The following is a 20,212-nucleotide window of genomic DNA, read 5'->3' on the forward strand; positions in this document are numbered from 1 at the left end:
GAGCAAACTAGCTATTTCACAACTTGTACTTACGTGAGAGTTACAGGGAACATCTGGAGGCTCCCTTTAGATGGATCAGGCAGCATTATGCAATTCACCCCGTCCTTATTGCATTGTTTGTTCCTAGCGATCTTTGTAGCTCTTCCAAGGGTCTCCCTTTAAGGCTTTCTCTTTTTTGTTTGTTTCTTCATTCATTTATTTTAAAGGCCTGTTTGTCTCCGGTGTTTGTTTTTTGTGTGTGTGTGTGCTTTTCTTTGGGGATGTGCTTTTGCTTGGGGCTGTGCTTGCCATCTGTAGTGTCTATGTTTCAGACACAGTCACCTTCTCATGATGATTCAGATTCCAGCAGGCTGTGCCAGTGCAGCAGTGGGAGAGGTTACGTTGTACCTGTGTGGTACTTCATCAGAGGTCTCGTGTCCTCAGGCGTGTCCTACCAATGTCCTGATAAAGGCAGGAAACTTAATCCCCAGAACAACTTCTCTGACTGGTTAGAGTAGTGTCACCTTTTGCCTCCGGTTTCTTCCCAGGATCCATTGTGCTGACTTGCAATTTCTTTGACTTTTATGTGTCACTCCACTTTGCCCATATTTTCAAATCTAAAAAACAAACACACAAACAAACAAAAATAAAATTAGAAATGAGGACTCTCTGCTGGCCCATAATGGGCTAGAACACTCTCCATTTCTGTGGAGGCATTTTAAGCCTCCAAAGGAATGTAAATAATTGCTGTGTGCTTAAACACCGTTATAGCCTAAAGCGTATAGCATACCTTAAGGGTAACCCTTAATCAACATCTCCAAACATCATATCCATGTGAGCAGCACACTCAGTGCAGGCTTTTATGAGCCTGTAAAGGAAAAATGAGGTTGAAGTTTAAGTTAAGTCTTATGGTATAAAGGAGGAAATGGGCTGTTTTGTCTCTGGTGAGAAGCCCTGGTGCCCATGCAGGGGTTACAGCTCTGGGGGAGAAGGGGCTCTGCCCCAACCATCAGCTGGCAGGAGAGTGTTGGTAATTAAGAAGAGACATGCCTTACAGTCAAATCTTTCTAAAGCATGAGCTGTCGTGTGTGACTTGTAGCTAATACTTAATCAAGTTTTAGATGAGCTTTTGCTTTAATATCTGATCCACCTGATCTTTAAAGTTGTAACTATCCAACGCTATGCTATTTGTGTATTGGTAGTAGGGTTTTTTTATTTGGACACACCACCTTATCCCAAATTGTTACTCTGTGATAGTAAGACATGAGGCTGGATGATGCTTTGCCCCAGATTTTAGTGATAATGTCTTCTTCAACACCCTACTGGGACAGGATTTCATTAAAGTGACATATTAATCTAGCACGGAAAATAATTTTTCTTCCCTGTAGAGCATCTCTGTGAGGCTTTTTTACAGAAAGAGTTACAAAACAAAACTTGTCTTCAGTTTCCCTGAATAGATTGCCAGAATAAGACTGCTGCATGGTCTGTGTGTGTCTTATCTGTTACACAACCCCATGGAATTGCAAAAGGGCAAGTCTTCTTGCCAGAATTTTTACCCATGATCTGAAGCAGACCTCACCAGCGTGTGCCTTGGTTTACTTGGCAATATGGGCAGATGATCTGCTCTGCTCTGGGGCACATCCCCTCCGAGCTGTGGCTGAGTAGTCACTGCACTGTATTTCCAGTCACTTACGGCATTTCATTGGTAGTGCAAACAAGTGGTACACGAGAAACCTCAATAGCAACTTCTTTTAATATTGTTTTAAATACAGATCTCATAAAACCTTTTTCTTAATTAACTTTTCTTGCATAGATAATTCATTTCACCGGCATACTATGCCACAGGATGCTTCTTCCTGTGCACAGAGATAATATGCTCTGTTTCTATTTCTGCCTGAAGCAGAATTGAAGTAGGAAGGGAAGTGTTTGGTAGCACTTTTATCCTTTGGAGTACTTTTTCTTGTGTGCACCCATGCAACATATTTTGAGATCACAGCTCTCACATTTCCTAAAGGAAGAGGAAGAAAAAACAGGGCAGCCTTAGAGAAAAACAAAAAATCTTGGAAGAACATAAAAGCCTTGTGTTCATTACAGTTTGCCTTGAAGAATTTATCTGACGTTTCTCTGAAACTTGAGTTATCAGAAGCAATAATTTGCTCTGCATTATCTGCTACCTCGATTCAAAAGAAGTTCTGAAGAGGTGTCATTTGAATTCACACAGGAAACCAGATCTCTTAATAGAAGATTTACTTCTTATTAAGGCATCTGGTGCAGGGGGAAGAAAGCGGAGAAGCTTCTGGTCTCAGCATCTTTTTGCAATTTCTCTTACAAACGCCTGGAGTTATAGGACAAATATGCAGAGACAGTGCCTAGAGATGAAGGTGTAAGTGTCCAGATCAGACCATACAAAAGGAGAAGCAGTGAGGAGACACAGCTGGACAGGCGTAGCAGGGAGGGTGAGAAATGGAGCTGGGCACCGTCAGCTGCTGCCTACCCCTGGACAGGCAGCGTGCTGTCTCCTGGCACTTCCCAGGCTCTGCATGTCCAGTTTTTAAGCAGAAGTTGCTCTTTTGTGCTGGCGTTTTCAGTCCACATCAGGCTGCATGAATACATGTAGCTTACTTCCTGCATGCCAGTTTGCATCACTGCTGTTCTACCTCGTATACAGCCCTGACCTGAGCTCTTCCTGCATGCTGCCAGGGCATGAACACAGGATTTGGTATTAGATCTCAGCTGAAGTATTCAGAGGAATAACCTCTGCTTCAGCAGTGTGGTTTCCCACTCGTGCCAAGGCAGCAGTGCTTTTAAATTCTCATGACCTCATTGTTTCTGACATTAGAAACGCTGGCTGCAAACTTTCAGCCAGTATGCCCGAGGGAGGAGAGGGAAGAAAAAAACAGCCAAAAAGTTTGCAAATCATCCCATTTTTTATACTGTAAACTTCCCCGTGCAAAGATCCCTCCATTGTTTGCCCTTGGATGCCTGCAAAAGTGATGCAATGTTGTGTTTTTCCATGCTAGGAGTTATTGCTTCTGTATTTGCAAGTGTGAAAGAAGCACCCAAGAGGCAAAGGACATTGAGGATCAGGCATATAAAGGAAGTTTTCTTTTCATCTTAAAAAGGGGCACAACTGCACTATCTGAGCATCACTGAGCCATCTTGCATTTTGACAGTTTTTCAAACCTAAGTAAACCTGCCTTGCTAAATATTAATCCATTTCTGTGCTGGGGACAGCAGGAATTGGGGAGGGGCAGCACTGTTCACTGAGCTAAGAGGCAAAAAGTATGTAAGAGAAAAAAAAAAAAAAAGCAGGATCGAGTTTCCATTTTTGATGTGTTCTTGTAATGTCAGTGGATTTCTTGAGAGAAATCAACCTTCAGGCTTTTCTGCTGAAATAAAAGGTGAATCCAGCACACACACAGAACAGCACAGGATCCCAGGAAAGGAAACTTGGCTCACCAGCATATGAACTACATGGAGCCGGTCGTATTTTCTCCATTTGATTTATTTATTTCAGAGAGCTGCCATCACCTACTGAACATCTTCAATTTGACTTTGCCCCACCCCAGCGACAGTATTTACATTGGGATGAATCACCTCCACCTTCCGATGCATCCTACCAATGCTCAGCCAAATACTTTCTGTTCTCCCCAGTTGCAAAATAGTTGCTGTTCCCAGTAATTTAATGTTAAATCTGATTGAATTTGATGGAAGCACATTCTCCTTCTGTCCCAAAAAGCTGATACTACAGGCTCGTGTTTTCATTCTTCATGTCTCCTTTCCCATCTCTTGCTTGGCACCTCCCTGGAAAGCATGAGTGACTGGTGAAACAGGACAGCTTGCTGAGGAGATAAAACTCCTTTGAAGGACAGCCTTGACAAAAGAATATCAGTCTTTTTCAAGAGGTCCCCCCTCTCTGGGTGAAATTGCATCAGTAGCCCTTATATCTGAGTGTGTCTGCTTCCCTCATCGCTGAACCTGCTGTTCCTCTGTATGGTACTTTGGTGCTCAGGAAGACCAGTATTGCAAATATTTGTACTTTGGGACCGGAGCATTTCAGGCTTTATTTGTCCTGATGCGAGCATGCTGCTAACATGGATGCTGTCCATTTTAGACACTGGAAATGGGGCCGAGATCCTCAGAGGTGCAACCTCCCGGTTGATGAAAACATTCCTAAAGACTTCATTCCTACACTTACAGTAATGTGCCTGATAACCCAGGAACCATTATTTCCTTGCTGTCATGGTATGGTCCATGTTTTGCTGTTTGAAGGGATGGTCTGTTAGAAATCAGCACATCTACAGAAACTACTTAGTCCACAAGCTAATAAAAAATGATTAAGCAAAATAATGACAAAGCAAGCAGGAAAGATATCATCTAGACATTCCCAAAAGTAGCAGGCAGATAGAATAATAATGGTCTGCTATTTGTCTTGCAACAGTAGCTAAAGTAGGTCCCACGTTCCTGTTTATACAGATGAAACAGGGAATCACGTGTGCACACACACACACATATGCTGCTGACTAAGATTAGATAGTATCTGGTGCTGTAGCCATTAATAGTCAGAAGATGCTAAGAGGTAAGAAACTAAAAAAAGACTGATTAATGCACTCCGTTGGTTATTTTCTGTCCGCCTTTTTCTGTCAGCTCTCTATTCTCACTACTCTTCTCAGTGTGTTTCTGGGCACCGGTGGGTGCTTAGCCACCTACACGCTGAGCTCCCCTTAGCTTTGTGCAGACAGCAACAAAATCAATCCTCCACTTTTAAATGTTTGCCAAAATGTACATTCACTGTGCCATAAAGAAAGCACTGAAAAAAAAAAAAAAAAAAAAAAAAACAAAAAACGAGGCACCGTGCATGGAGCAACCACAGAGAGCTGAAGCTGGTGTGTTCAGCCTAACGTTAGGTCCACGTACAGCCCAGATGCTCCACCAGAAGGGCTGGATAATTTACGTAGTATAAGAGCATCTGTCAGTTCATCTATCAAAGCTGCTGTGCAGAAGCTTATTACCTCCCAGAAGCGGTGTTTGCGGATGCTGTATGTCTGACAGAAGATACCAGAAGCTCTTTATATAATGCTTTTTCACTTGTCAGAACAGCAGCGTTCCCTTGTAAGGTTTGCTCTGTGTGGGGATCTTAAAGGTGGCGGTGGGATGCGCACAATGAGCAGAAGTTAACTAGATTATCTCCTCAGCTGTAATTTCTAGTGTCTGTTCAGCTATACCTGAGCCAGCCCTGGGCCGAGCAAGATATTTGAGGGTACTTGAGCCACTGAACATGGGGTGGCCGGGCCTTCTTCTGAGGCTGCTGCTTCCAAAATCCCCCCTGTCACGGCTCAACTCAGATGGCAAGTTCAGTCTTGAAAATAACGCCAGATCTGCTATGTTTCTGTGCCAGCAGAAGGTTTTTGCAAGGAGAAAAAGGGGCCAGGCTGCTTTATTTCTCTAAATGTGACTCAAGATTATCCAGAATTAGGATTCCAAAGCCAGTTTGGGGTTTGGGTGTGCTTGTTTCATTGGTAGGCCTTGTTTCATATTTCTCGTTTGCAGCCTTTAGAGACTGAGCCAAGTTACAGGAAGCCTTTTCCCTCAAGCTTGTTCTCACAAAGCAAGTTCAACATGCCAAAAAGTCTGTCAGGAATGTGGAAATCTACAGGGAAAAAAAAGTCGACCACACAAGCCTTCAGCTGCTGTGCCAGCTGGTTAAGAAAATTAATCCAATGGACAATAGCCACAAAAGAAAATGAATACATTTCAGAAGGGATGGGGCACTTTTAAAGTTTTTGTGGATCTGTGATGAAAGTAGATTTCATATCGTAAGGTATGAAATCCGACCATTAAGACGTGTCTGGGAAACTGGCAGCTCCACCACAGCAGCTGGAATAGGAGTTCAGAAGTGTTTCTAGGTACATGTATCTTTTGTAGTCTTCAAAGAGATCAAAAAGAGAACTAGCAAATACTCATTGGGTTCTATACTTATCTTCCTGCCTAAGTAGTAATTGAAGAAGCACTGGAACTGCTCTGGGCACAGCACAGACCCAGCCGTACAAGATCACTATTGGGAAAAAAAAAAAAAAAAAAAAAAAAAAGAGGAGAAAAAACAGTCTGGAATACATGAAGATTGGGTATATCTGCAACAGGAATCACCCCAATTCACCTGCTACAAAATATGACATGAAATTAGGAATTCCTGACCACCCTGATATTTAGTAAATTATTTCTCATTAAAAGGAACTAGGTAAAAATAAGTATTTTTAGTTCAGTTTCTTGCCTTGCAACTTCAATGCTTTTTAATATATATTTTTAAACATAAGATTTTCTCTGTTATTAGAACATCTCTTGTTTCCAGAGCATGCGATGAAATTAGCTAGCAAACATAATTTGAAGAATCACACTGCACTTTCTCTCCAGTTACTGTAACTGGTATGGACAGTCTTGCTGTCAGACTACTTTTAGCTGATCTGGGTTACTGCATGGTAGGCAGAAGTACTCAAAAGAAATTTAAAGAGGTCTTGCTCACATGTGCTGGCTGTAACACAAGGCCTGGTAGGATAGGTTTGTTTCTGTAACAGCTGACTCAACTTCATAGTGGGGAGAGAAGTATTGCACCTACTTTATATGTGCATAAGCAAGCTTTTTTTTTTTTTTTTTTTAAAAGAAAAGATCTCCCCCCAGTTCATTACACTTTTGTGAGCAATTTTTTGATACGGAGAGATCACTATAACAATTGAATAATGTTTCAGGAGGCAAAATCTGGTATCACTCAGTGTCTGTAGTGTGTATGTAGTATGTACATACTAGTATGTAGACCAAAACCCAAGATATTAATATCCTGTTATTAACAGTCTGTGCAGAACAAAATTATTTAAGAAAAGCAAACAAGCAAATACTGTGAATAACCCATGATAAGAAAAATAATTTGCTTTGAGACCACCATTCATTTTAGCTAGTCCTGAATGTTAAATAAATATAAAATATATAAATATATATAGTAAAATGGGTATTAGCATCATTGGTCTGTGTTGTCAAAGACCTTTGTAGAAAATAAGTGGCATCATATAGTCTCATGAAGTTTCAGTAGAAATGTTTAGGAGCATTATCTTTCTTAATATTTATCTTCCATGCTATTACGCTCATGCAGCAATTCTGAGCACATTTACTTTTTGGCACCCTGTTGGTACAACAGGGATTAAGCACTGCAGTGCTAACAAGTTAAGTGTCACCAGAACTGTATCCTTCTCTGCAGAATAACAGGATGAAGCAACATAATGGTATACTTGTGCAGCAAACCCAATACAAGATGAATCGCACAATGGTCTTGACAATGCTGATTAACTGCTCTAGCTTGCATTTCAGTGATTAATTTCATATGAAAGCATCCTAATAATAGATGGCCAGGCTGAGCTCTGCTGTTACACAACAGGGCAGTAAATTGGCCAGTAGGAGGTTTGCTATCTTGCTGAGAGCTAATGACAAATACTTATCAGTACAGCAGTCACTCTATTCCTACTTCCAAACAACCTCAAAACGTACATCCTGGTTATGCTGTTTGCATGGAGAAATCTGGAAAGTCTTCAGCGTATCCAAAGGCTAATCGTGTAATCAGTGGTCTAGTCTAATGCTGTGAAAATTTCCTTTAAGTACTTCTGCCTAACACACAGTAAACCAAATCAGCTAAAAGTAGTTTGTAATCCTGTTTGTGTAAGTCTCCAGATCTGTCCCCCCCTCCTACTCAACAAAATTGGGTGTGCAAATGATTATCTACCCTACTTGCACAAATAAATCCTATTAGTCAGTGTTTATGACTTACTTCTTATTGTGGAATCTTAAATGTAATCATGGTGGTGTTGCTGTGCCTCTTAAGGCCTCCTGTGACATTGATTACAACTATTAAAACTGAGACCTAGTTCCTTATGGGATTTTTGTCCTATTTTCCACTGTTGCCTCCATTATTTTCCCTTTAAATCATTCCATACATAAAGGTTCAGCAGCGCAGGCCATGTATAATTTCATTTAGTTTAAACACAACACAAAACCTCAGAAACCTGTTCCAACTGTCAATTTTATTTGAAAGGTGTCTTCTATACAATTTTATATAGAGAAATAAATATGAAAGGCCTATACAAGTACAAACAAGAGTTCCAATACTGCCCTTCACTTTTCATACTCATCTTTCAATACTTTAAGGGACAAAAATTGCATCAAATATCCCACATTTAGCAAAATAAATTTTACAAAATCTCAGATCACAACAGGTCTGTTCATGCCTACTGGAAACTTTTAAACCGAGTTTTCTTGTACATACAGACAACCTCAACACTCAATTACATTCAGCTGCCTTTGAGAATTTCACAACACAGACCAATTTACATTTTCCTCAAGATAGATATCAAAACCACAAGTCATATGTATGTCGCACTCCAATGTAGCAACTTGGCATTATCAGTTTTAATGATATACTGTGTGAACACAATATTTTTGAAATACGTTCTGATAAATTTAAAGGACAACCTTGCCTTCAAATAAAAGCTTTGAAACTTTTTAAAACTTCAGAATGGGCATTTGCTGTGGTGCAACATGACTTTTACAAAGCCTTAAAAAAAGTTAGTTCAGCACCATATAAAAGGCTTTTGATATAAAGCAACATTATAAAATAAGAAAGCTTTTGGGGTTTTTCAAAACAAAATTTAACATTGTATGGGAAAGAGTCTATATTATTCTAATATAGGGTATCCTCCAGATGCAGTTATGTAATAGACTGATTTTCACAGTTTAAAGAATATAAAACCAAAGCACGTATTTATGCGTTTTGGGGTCATAGATATTTGAATGTAACTGCTCTTTTAAAAAGTTGAGGGTTGTCTTCTTTAAGAAAAAAAGTCAAAACCCAACACTATTGAAAGGAGACCACATAATATACAGAAACACTCTTTTACCCTTTCTTAGGGAATTTGTCCTCATTCCAAAACAAATTAGCATCTAAGAACTCTTTAAAGAGCTGTAGATTAAACTTGCTGGCAATCGGAGGAAATATTTCAGATATTTCCTATTTGGATAATACAAGTGTAGGCTTTAGTGCAGGGAAGAAAAAAAGTAATTTACTGTAAGTGCACAGAAGTCCAACCCTACAACTTCTTCCTGTTTCTTCAATGGTTTTTACTTACGGGAAGTATATAGAACCTCCCTCTCAACCCTGATTTAATAACTTACTATGTTTGAAGAATATGGAGATTTAACAGTTTACATGTATAAAATACATATACACACACTGTTTTTCAAAAGAACCATTACTTTTTAAAGGAGTGTTGTATTATTTTTTTTCTTTCCTTTATTATAAAGCTTTCCTTGTGTTACTAAATAGTACCCTAATTTCCATTTCTTAAAGTTTAAGTGCTTCTTTCATTCATTTGAAGGAGAATTTGCACATTCAGAATCACTAAGTATACAGGACAACACCATACTTCAGGGTAAATATCCATTAAGGCTCAGCTTGGAATAGCAGCCATGCTGTCATGTTGTGATTCGCTCCACACCAGACTGGTTTCTGTAACAAACCTGCTTGGTTCACTGCAGTTCTTTTCTCTACTCATTGCTTTCTGAGCAAAGCCAGTAAAACCAAACAGTTTTCACTGCAGGTTTTACAGGCATAGCTAGAGGTACTGCAGGCCACAGAAGGTTAACTGCTACTGTCAGCAACACGTTTGTCAGCAGCATGAAAGCAATAACCTAGAGAAAGTTTTAATAAACGTTGTAGAGTTAATCTGGCCTATAAAACCTATTTGCTGTGATGATGATTAAGACAGTAAGACCCACTGCAGAGCTAGGGTCTAACATCCAGATTAAAGCAGCAACCATAGGTGATGGGAGGATAAAAACAAAAAAAAAAAAAAAAAGATGAGACTATAAAAAGAAAGACCTGAAGTGTCTTTTTTACATGAACACTTTCAACATAGGAATGCATTTGTCAAAAGTTAAATCATTTGTAATGGGGTAAAATGTAAAGTTTGGGCTCCTGAGCCCAATACTGGACAAGGGAAAAAGCAAAGGAAATTGTCATATCTTAAAATAAACAGCAGTATCATTAGGACAGTATTTAAAAAACTATGATTAGAAGAATGAGTAAGTTGTATTTATGACTTTAAGAATATTGTAACTAAATAGTAGCTTACTCAGAAGACCTTAGTCTTCTTTCTGTCGCGTTTGAAATCGTTCCATTAAAGCCCTACATATACTTCCTGGTATTTTCTGATGTTTTTCTATTAGGGCCTGGAGTGCTGCTTTTGTCTGTAAGGAAAGAGAAAAGGGTTGAGTCAAATTAAGTCATCTTTATATTGTTCATAAACGAACACCATTTCTAGACTCCAAAATTTGAAGTGATGAAAAAGAGAACTATTGCAAGTACAAAACACTATTTTTTCCATGATTAAGCCCACATGATTTGTCCATGGGATCACTACCAAGAAACAAACCAGCAAACTAGTATCTTTCATCTGTGTTAGCTGTGTTCACAAGCCCTGTTAGTGATACGCAATAGTAAAATGGTGATGGAGTAAGCTAGCAGAGACCTAGATCTATAAAGCATGTCAGTACCTGTATACTGCACTGCAACTCAATCTTCTGCCTATGCACAGGTTTGCATCAGTAACACTTTGCATGCAAGAATTTTGCTTCTACTCAGGATCAGAAGCAGCCCTGGAAACACAGTTGTGTCCCATCTAAGTACATTTGGCTTTTACAAAATAATTATCCCTGCATCCAAGTCCCCCAGAGGAACTAGTCCAGCAAAGCATGCTTAGAAAACACCTCAAAAGCTGCATCTGACCACATTTTTCATCACTTGCACTCAAAAATTTAGCAAGCCCAGAAGTTAGTAACAGCCATTCTATTATATAATATCTGTATAGGGAACATTGAAAAACAGCAATACACAAAAAGTATGGTGAAGACACATAGCAACTTTCCTGTTCTGTCTACAGAAGCACAGACTATTAAACTCTTAAGGCAAGAGACAGAACAGAGACCTACTGCTTTTGCAGACCATGGGTCAACAAGGGGAAGAGATATTCTTGGTACAAGCTCTCACTGTTCCTGTGAAGTAAGTGATCAATTGCTAAGTCCTGGGAGCAGGTCCCTGTCCACGTCCTAAGTGTCCTTACAGGAGAAAAGCTTCTATTAGGAAAAAATTAAGCTCACTTTCTTTTGCTATACATAATGGGAAAATGAATACCATACCATAGTCTGAAACATGAGATGAAGCACATTAAAATCACTCTAGGATTCTAGGGGATTCACGTTCCATGGGCTTTATCTAGCAGAATGCACCCTTAAGGCAGAAGGAAGTGAGGGCGTGTACAAATGTAAGATTCCAAAGCATGACTGAAAGTTGTTTAAACACACACAACTGCTTCTGCAAACCAACAGTGCTGAGGCTCTGTTAGACTGAACCCACAAAAGAAGTACCCAGTTTGCCATAAACAGGGCATAAGATAATACAGATAAACATTTCAAAATGTCATTTTGTGGTGATCTAATGAGATGATAAGCAGGTGATGACAGAAAATCGACCTTACACCTGCATTGTCAAAAACAAAGATCTTTCAGATTAAGTTTTTAGAATGCTAAACAAGACCCCCTGTGAAGCTTTCAAAATGGCTGTTTTGGTGCCCTCAATCTGACTGCTTCACACATGTTTTATATCTGCACTGTGAAATCTATTCACGAGTTGAATGAATACTGACAAGCTTCTCTACAAACCACCTAAATCTGAAGAAGGCAAACATTCAAAGACTTAATTTGTGGGGTGAGAAGTTGGAGGAAATAGAAATGGAAATAGACTGTACAAAGTCATGAAAGGATTCGGCTTTAGTTGTTTCACTGCGTGGAATTTCAACAGTTTGTGACCACAGATTCACTGTATTTTAAAGGCTTCATTGGTAATTTTCTAAGTGATCAAGATCCAGAACACCTTCCCTAGATGAAGCCCACGATTTTCTTTAGCAGCCCAGAGCAATCTTATCTGACTGAACTTCCTTAGGCCCTAAAGCAAGTTGTTTCTTGAAGCAAATACAGAATACAGTATTGACTTTAAAAGGCCTAGAATACCTGCAAGCTGTAGCAATACATCAGCCATTAGGAGGAATATTTAGAGGTAAGCAAGTACAAAGTTTACCACAATTCCATCAACTTCTACAACTAGTTCTACAACAGGAATCACTATCTTGACAAGAATATTCCAGTGTTTTCTATTAGATCAGTAAATACTTTAAATATATATATATATTTATATATACACATGTATATAATATGCAAATCTGTCTTACCTTAGCAGTCAGTTCCTCAGCAGTTATGTTTGGATCATATGGAATGGGTTCTCCAACAAATGTACGAAGCTTGACTGGAAACCCGCCGTACATAGGAACTACTGGCAATCTAATACGTTCATATAGTTTCCTAAGTATTTCTAATATTAAAAAAAAAAAAAAAAAAAAGGTAGGGGAGGAGAGAAGAGAGAGACTGAGATTACTCCACAATGTTGTTTTTTTTTCCCCTCACCATGTCTTAAAACTGAAACTGGATTGTCAAGTAATCCAGCCAGTGACCCAGATTCTCAAATGTGTCATCTCAAGAGAATGTGTCATTCTACCTTTCATTTTCCAAAATTTGCATTAACACCGACATAAGACTTGCTTCCAAACTCACTTTAGAAATATCCACCCCCATCTCCCAAAGAATAGCTGCAAAGATGAAAGCAGAGAAAGGTCTTTAGCTGCTTCTGGAGTGTAAGGGAACACACACAAATAGGGGTTACCATTTTTACCATTTAGCTAATTTTACAGGTTAGCTTAAGAAACCGGTAATGGTAGAAGACTGTTCTGTTTAATCCCACTGAGGTCTAAAGGAACAGAAATAGTCTTAAATAGTCTACCTAAAAGCCAGTCATGCTGATATGCTGAATTGCTCTTTCAGACCACACACTGCTTTGCAGTGAAACAATACACAAAGAAGAAAACAACAAGAATTTCAATCAGCTGTAAGAGGACACTTCCTCATGTTACTTCCTAAGCATCTGTCCCAAATGCAACTAGAATAAATTCCTTTCAAAATGAGTACTAATATTCTCTTCTTCAGTTTTAGACAAGAAATTCCTTTAACTTAGTGTTGGCTTAAAAAAAAATCTTTAGTGACAGATGTGACTTTTTCTGTACACAACCTATAAGAACAAAGAATACTCAAATACTACTCAAGCAAGAGCAATGTGTTTGAACACGAGCAATGAAGAGAATTAAAATCCTCTAGCACCTCTGTTGTATTACACAGGTCACAATATTTTTCTGGTTTAAACTTCCAGTTTGGGAAGATTCTCTAGAACACACTAACAATTAATTGCTATTTATTTCTGTAGCATCTGAAGAATGTGTGAATCACTGTGCACATCTACATCGGATGCCTGGGCTTTCTCCATGCAATATATAGCTTTTAATTAGAGGGGAAAAGAAATGGAATTGTTTTGTCCTGCAGTCCTTTGATGAAGATGATGATGCCATATTTTAAAGAGAACATGCTGTTCAGTGGAGGCTGTTCAGGTCCTTTCTGCTAGCAGCAAGTTGAAGAACACAAAAAAAAAAGGCACAGAAGAAGTTAAAAAGAGTAGATCAGCAGAGAGATGAGCACCTAATCATCCCAGAGGTGGACTCTCCAGACAAATACCCATCTGTTAATGTGCTGGAACTCCCAGAAATGAGGCAAGAGCAGGCAAAAGCAAGATTTTGTGAGAAACTACAGGTTTAACGCTGCACAGTATACTAAGTACAGATGAAATACATTACAAACCCTTTAAAGACAGATAGGGGTCTAAGCATAGAGTATTAAGAAAATGTTTAAAGATACTGTCAACTGTAAACCCTTGCTTCCTAACAGACAGCAGAAAACCTAGAGTTGGTCTAGCAGATACTAGCTATTTGCCTTTTTCTGGCTACATTTTCCTTTCTTCTACTTCTTTTTGAAGGCACATTATCATGTTGATAATAACTTCGGTGAGCCAATACCACATCTAATGCTGATATTAAATCTAAATAAGTCTCTGGATTCTGCTGGTGAGCAAGCCTCAAGAAACAAGGCTATGCCAGATCTCAGATTTATATGGGGCTTATTTCTAGAGAGATAAACTAAACACATATTGAAAAATAAACTACAAAAAGTATATATAAAATATCTTACTTATTTTTCCTAATGTCCTAATGCCTTCTCGAACATTTTGTGTAAACACAGGAATGATGGGCTAGGAGGGAAAAAAAAATATTAAGAATTCAATGAAGAAAACACTATCTAAAAAACTTCTACCTCACTTAAACCCAATGTGCAAATTAATTTCAGAAGTGTTTGTCATACAAGGACATACAGAGAGCAAAACAAGGGTTCATTAAGTTCTTCTGCAACCTTCTCCCATGAAGTTTCAGCAAGTCCATTTTCTTAAAGCAGTACAGGTTTTCAGAACCTGTGAAGCATTTAAGCCTCCTCTTGTCTAGAAGTATTTGCACATTTGTGAATTAAGTGGTTAAACCTCTTCCTTAATCTTTGGTTATGCTCAAAGAATTGACAGGACTGGGACCCTAAACTTGTCTGATTCAGCTCTACTGTGCTGATTGCATTGCTTCACACGTGTCATATTCGGTACAGGTCCGTGAGTCACTTCTGCTGATGAATATTTGTAATCGTGTTAATATTTCAAGCTTTTATTGCTGTTTTTGAACTTGCAAGCAGCTGTCAAGATTTACAAGGACTGTGTGGGGAAGGAGGTTCTACTACATGAAGATTTTTAACATCATTTTACAAACAAATTATCAGAAAGAGAACTCTAAGATTTTCACACATCCAGATTCTTTCAAACTTTTTTTTTTTTAAAGCATGTAGATGAGTTAGTAAATTAAACTTTTCATACAGGTATTAAGTCATTTAAAAAGTTTATAAATAATCCAGTGCAACAACAGAGAATCAGTACAGTTGCCTATGCCAAATGGTAACACATTTTCTTATTCTAGAACCATCTTCCTTGGAACAGCTTGCTTTTGACACAGAAATAAGAAATTTCTGCATGTACCAAATTAGTTTATATGGCACTACCTATGGCAAGCAAACTGCTGGGAAGAAAACCTAAGGAAGCTGAAGGTCCCAGTACTGACATTCAGAACATTTTTCTTTCCATGTAGAATTATATTCATGATTAAGAATGCCTCCAACACTATTTATATTCTTCTGGATCTCTCAATTATTGGGCAGAAGGGTGGAATTGAAGCTGCAAGATCTTTGTGAGTGCACAAAGAAACTGAATATATGTTCAATAAAATAGATATAAGCAGTACAAGCTTAGTTAAACCCCATACATTGCCTTTTGTATTACAACATATTAGTAAAATCTAATCTGTTGGAAGTATCCTGTTTAAACTTATCTTCCTCCTGATAAAAGTGAAATATATTTAAAATTAGGTCTTAAGAGTATTGTAGTTTGGTATAAAATTCAGAGACTTAACTTGTCTCCCTTTGACAGTACCTACATATAAAACTCTTGGAGTGACAATTAGTTTTAAATCAGGAATACGCACACCTAAACACATATGAACACATCTTTCAAGTACAAATACAGAATGAGAGGAACTCTGAAAGAGTTATTAAAATAGATACAATTCAAATCTATCATACACTTATGTGCCTTGCACCGTTGGTCCCATATAAATAACCACCTGTCTACAAGGACCCGGGACAATGCTTAATATTTGACAGAACTGAAAAGAAATAGTACACACCAAGAAGCAGCAGCTCTTGCTGCTGCTATATGCCCTAGACATCCCTTAAGAGCGTATAAATACCAATGCAGTATGTAATGCCAGTGCTTCTAGTATGAGTACAACAGCACAGGCAGGTCTGCTGAGTCACAGTGAACTTCAGTGCTAGGAGAAAGAGAAATACTTTTGTTTTCCAATCTTTCAGGTCAGAGGCTGATCCGTCACAGCCCTGATCAGGTAGGTGTAAAACAGCACAAGCTTACAAAGTAGAAACTATCCTGAATTTTATCTCTTATTCTATTAAACTCTGGATTTTCTGACCACACTATTCCCAGGTGACTCCAAAAATCTTCTATCAAAAGGGACAAAAGTCTTGAAATATAGTTTAAAAAGCAAGTAGACTGTATTCATGACACTCAGCAACGGAACACCAAATACTTGATAATCAAAACAGCTTCCCCTGGAAGAAAGAACCAGTAAGTGAGCATTTTTTTTTTTTAATATATACTTTTTTTCTGCAATAAGTCATACTTACCACTTTTGCATCAATGGCAACCTGAGCAAAGCCCTTTCGATTACCCCAAATAATAACGTATGTTTCATCACTAAAAAGTGCTTCCCGAACTCCACCTGGAGAAATACCTAACAGATAGCCTTTCTTCAGAGCATTGACACATGCTTCTTTTGGTCCGTGCAAAACATCAAATGCTTCAACAATTAGTTTAAAACCTGCAAAGTAAGATGATATTAATTCAGAAAACATTAATTCATACCATCATTGAGCAGAAATCCCCAAGACAGAACATAATGGCTAAAAGTTGTCTACTAGCCTAAAACCCCTAAGATATTGCTAGAAGGACTGGTGCATTAAGTTCTGATTCTAAATTTCAGTCTAAAAAACTTGAAAGTTTATGTTTTCCATTCCAGTAAGGTCACATGCTATCTCACAATCCACAATCAGGACAAAAACGGAAATAAAAAAAAAAAAGGCAAGCACTCTGGCATATCTCATGTATCCCTTCAGAGGAGTTAAGTCTGCTCTGAGGCACTGTCTCCTTGCCCATGCTCTACTTTTTAAATGAAGTCCAATAGGAGAAAATTCCAGCAAATTGTTGTTTTGTTAACACACAGTAGTCCATGCACAAGGAGATGAGAAACAGAACTTAGCATTCCCTGTGTTCCTGATCACTGCAGGGACTGAATCCTCAGGTCAGTTTGAGTACCCAAGTGGCTTTTCATCAGAAAATAACAGCAGCTCACCACAGAAGCAATCCGGGCTCACCAGATTCATACACGCATCTTAGGTGAAGATTTTTCATTTACTAAAGTCTAAAACTATGAAGTTACATAAACTCCTCATACCTTAAATGTGTAATGCCATACTTACTCTGTTCTTCAATGAACAGTAGAACATCAGAAATTGCTTACAATCATTAAATGGACACACACATGCTCAATTTAGACAACTAATCTAATGTACAAGAACATAACTAGCAGGAAGCCAGTCATGTTCACTTACATCAATAATTTTTCAGTTTATGTAGCATTTGTGAGTACTACATACTGAAACAGGAGCTTCAGATCACTGACCAGCATGGGAGAGATTATTTCTCTTTCTTGAGGTTTCCCACTGAGCCAAACTTAACCCGATCAGCCACAAACAAGGGCACAGAACTGATCTAGTCAAGCCTAACCCTCAATAACAGATCACCTTTTTTTACTCTGCAAATGAAGATTTGTTAACGTGAACAGACACACAAGAGAAGGTACAGTTAAGAACATAAAGCTCTGTCCTTCCTTTTGTACACACTGCATAAACTAAGGACTCTGGAAGGAGATCGTGAGGCAGCATATCATCAGTTTATTCTTAGCTAAACTCCAATGAATCTTTGTAGGTGACATGAGTATAATTACTCCTGATTTATACCTACACACAGTCTGAATCTATCCATGAGCACAACACCAGAACACAAGCTCTGCTGTAGCTGTCTCACAGCTTGTTTTGTCTGCTTTGTACCACATGAAACACTAGCAGGCTTCATCTAGTATCATTTGCACAGGTGATTCCTGAATTAGTTTTTCATATTTAATTTTTCTCAGGTGTTTTGATTCTAGAATTTTAAATAGCTTATTTTTTATTTTTACAAGGTTTTACGTTCCCAAACCCATTAAAGCTCTTTGGAATGCACCTGGGGATGGGAAGCTGCTCATCTCGCAGCTCTTTTCTGTCCATGAAATCAGGAGAGATACAAAACAAGCACAGCAAAGGTAGAATCACGCACGAAGATGGACTGCAAGGAAACAGAAGGTGTGAAAACAGCTTTCCTTTCCACAGCAGACATGCAGGAGGAGTGGGGATGATAGAATAACACCATATGAGTCTGTCCATTTCATAGATTGGAAAGAAAAAAAAAAACAGGAACAGAATATAGGCTATATTTTGTAATAGGGAACAGTGGTGAGGTTTCAGGTCTCCACAAAGTTCCTCAGCCGTATTTTCCCCCCTTGGTTTTTACTGTAAACCTTATATTCTGAGCTGTATTTCACAGACTAGTTAGCAAATCATACTTGACTATTAATACCTCTAGTCCAACAGCAGAAAGGAAGAATCTGGCAAGTTAGAGCAGCAGGAAGACAGGAATTAATCCAGTGGTCCGGATGAGACAGCCAGGGTACTCTATACCCAAGGTAAGGGTCATCATAAGAAACACTGGGGTAGTACCTGGCTATAGCATGACAACCACCAGGAATCTACTTTTTCCCCCAGTTTAAACAATAAAAAATATCCTAAACACAAAGCCAGAACATCAAGGTATGCTAATTTTTCCAAACACCAAGAAATCCAAAGTTGATTTTATTCAACTGTTCAACCTGGCCTTTGCCCTAGCACACTCTTCTATTCCCCACTATTCAGTAGAAGATTTAATTTTTATTCAACCTTTGAGAAATCAACATAATCCTGGGTATTACACAGATGAGAATTTAAAGGACCAGGGAGTACCAGTGTTCCTCCCCTCCCACCTCCACCCTGTGACCAACTTCCAGTATTAAAAAAAAAAGGAAAAAAAGTTAGCCCAAGGACTGCATTCCATGTCTTTCTGCCCCAAAAACACAAGCAAGAGAACCATACATAGTACTGATTTAGTATAAATTGAGGCAAGCAAATAATTTCCTTTTGCATCTACATGAAAGAGAGATGCATTAGGCAATGCTCAACAGGTATTTCCAGGTATCTCGAGGAGTTATTCTATTAGTTTGAATTCCCTTCCACAGGTTGCCAAGCTGTGTCTGTCAAGACTTAAGCACGGAGGAGCAGCTTGTTTGACCCCTTGTAGGCTCATGAATCCTTCAGGGGGCACGGCAATACTCTATAAATCCAATCCAGTTAATCACAGTTAATTCAGTACAGAAGCACCTAGTGCAGAGGAAGCAATAAGACTGCATGTTGTCAGCTGCATCCTGGCATGGGTCCAACATTCAGATTCATGGGACAAGCCATTCCTCACAGCTATTCATAATAGACTCACAAATCATAAAAACAGAAGGATCAGTAAATCGTCTGATTCCAGTGTGTCTAAAAGCCTTTCTTCCATTTCTCCTAAATTGAGTCTGGTAACTTTGGGTTAATTAAAACATCTTCTGGAAAGGCATCCAAGTTAATCTGAAGCCTTAATCGAGATCAGGCAGCCTTAGTATTAGGATAAAAGGATAGCCATCTTTCTGATTTGATTCACAAGAGAAGCTCCATCTGCCTGGGCTGCCACTCATAGATTATTTTACAGGCTTTGAGACACAATCCAGAACAACAATCTGGGCTCCTTGGATTTCTCTTCCCTGAACAGCCTTAAATCATTCACATAATCAGAGAGTTATCTAGTTTGGAAGGGCCATCTAGTGCAACCTCCCACCCAAAGTGGTCCAGCTGGGCCAGGCTACTCAGGGCCTCAGCCAGCTGAGTTTTGAGAATCTCCAGGGATGGAGTTCGCCCAGAGTAGCTGTGGAATCTGTTCAGGTGTGTGATCATCTTTATCATAAAACACATTTCCACATGTCTAACTGGAATTTTCTGTGTTGCAGCTTGTCTGTCACCTATCATCCTACTGCTGTACACCTTTGAGAAGAATTTGTCTCCAGCTCCTCTGCACCCCTCCGTTAAGTAATCAAAGACAGCAATATCTCCACCCACCTTTATCTGTTACAGACCAAATAAATCCAGTTCTCTCAGCCTCTCCTCATGGTACACTCCAGCATCCAGTCATCCACTGAATATGGCTCTAATATGCCAATGTCTTTCTCATACTACAGAGTCCAAAACTGGACACAGTACTGCTAGATGTGCTCTCACAAGTGCCAAACCAAGAGAAGTAATTTCTTCCCTCAACTACACACATGCTAAAAAAGGCCACCATGCACTCCATCTTCTTTCCTGCCCATGGCAGGCAGGTTGGAATGAG

General features: G+C 38.9%; 1 protein-coding gene across 8 annotated transcripts in view; it reads right to left on the reverse strand.

Annotated features, from left to right (window-relative positions):
* LOC311430762 (DGAT1/2-independent enzyme synthesizing storage lipids-like) overlaps positions 1-20,212 on the reverse strand; it is a 48,133-nt gene that overhangs the window by 19,346 nt on the left and 8,575 nt on the right. For 3 of the 8 annotated variants that reach the window (XR_014689017.1, XR_014689018.1, XR_014689019.1), the window contains exons 4-8: positions 16,294-16,487; positions 14,197-14,257; positions 12,300-12,439; positions 10,149-10,263; positions 34-596 (exon numbers count right to left, since the gene is read on the reverse strand). Coding sequence is in view for 4 of the 8 variants with exons in the window: in XM_084507607.1 (XP_084363733.1) it covers positions 10,159-10,263; positions 12,300-12,439; positions 14,197-14,257; positions 16,294-16,487 (500 nt within the window). In the remaining 4 variants the exon portion in view is untranslated. Of the gene's footprint in view, positions 1-33; positions 597-769; positions 848-3,466; positions 6,035-8,023; positions 10,264-12,299; positions 12,440-14,196; positions 14,258-16,293; positions 16,488-20,212 lie in introns of those variants that run through there. The other 5 variants (XM_084507605.1, XM_084507604.1, XR_014689020.1 and 2 more) reach the window with 4 other exon arrangements.

This window comes from Aythya ferina (genome assembly GCF_964211825.1).
Source record: "Aythya ferina genome assembly, chromosome: 2".
Lineage (NCBI taxonomy): Eukaryota > Metazoa > Chordata > Aves > Anseriformes > Anatidae > Aythya > Aythya ferina.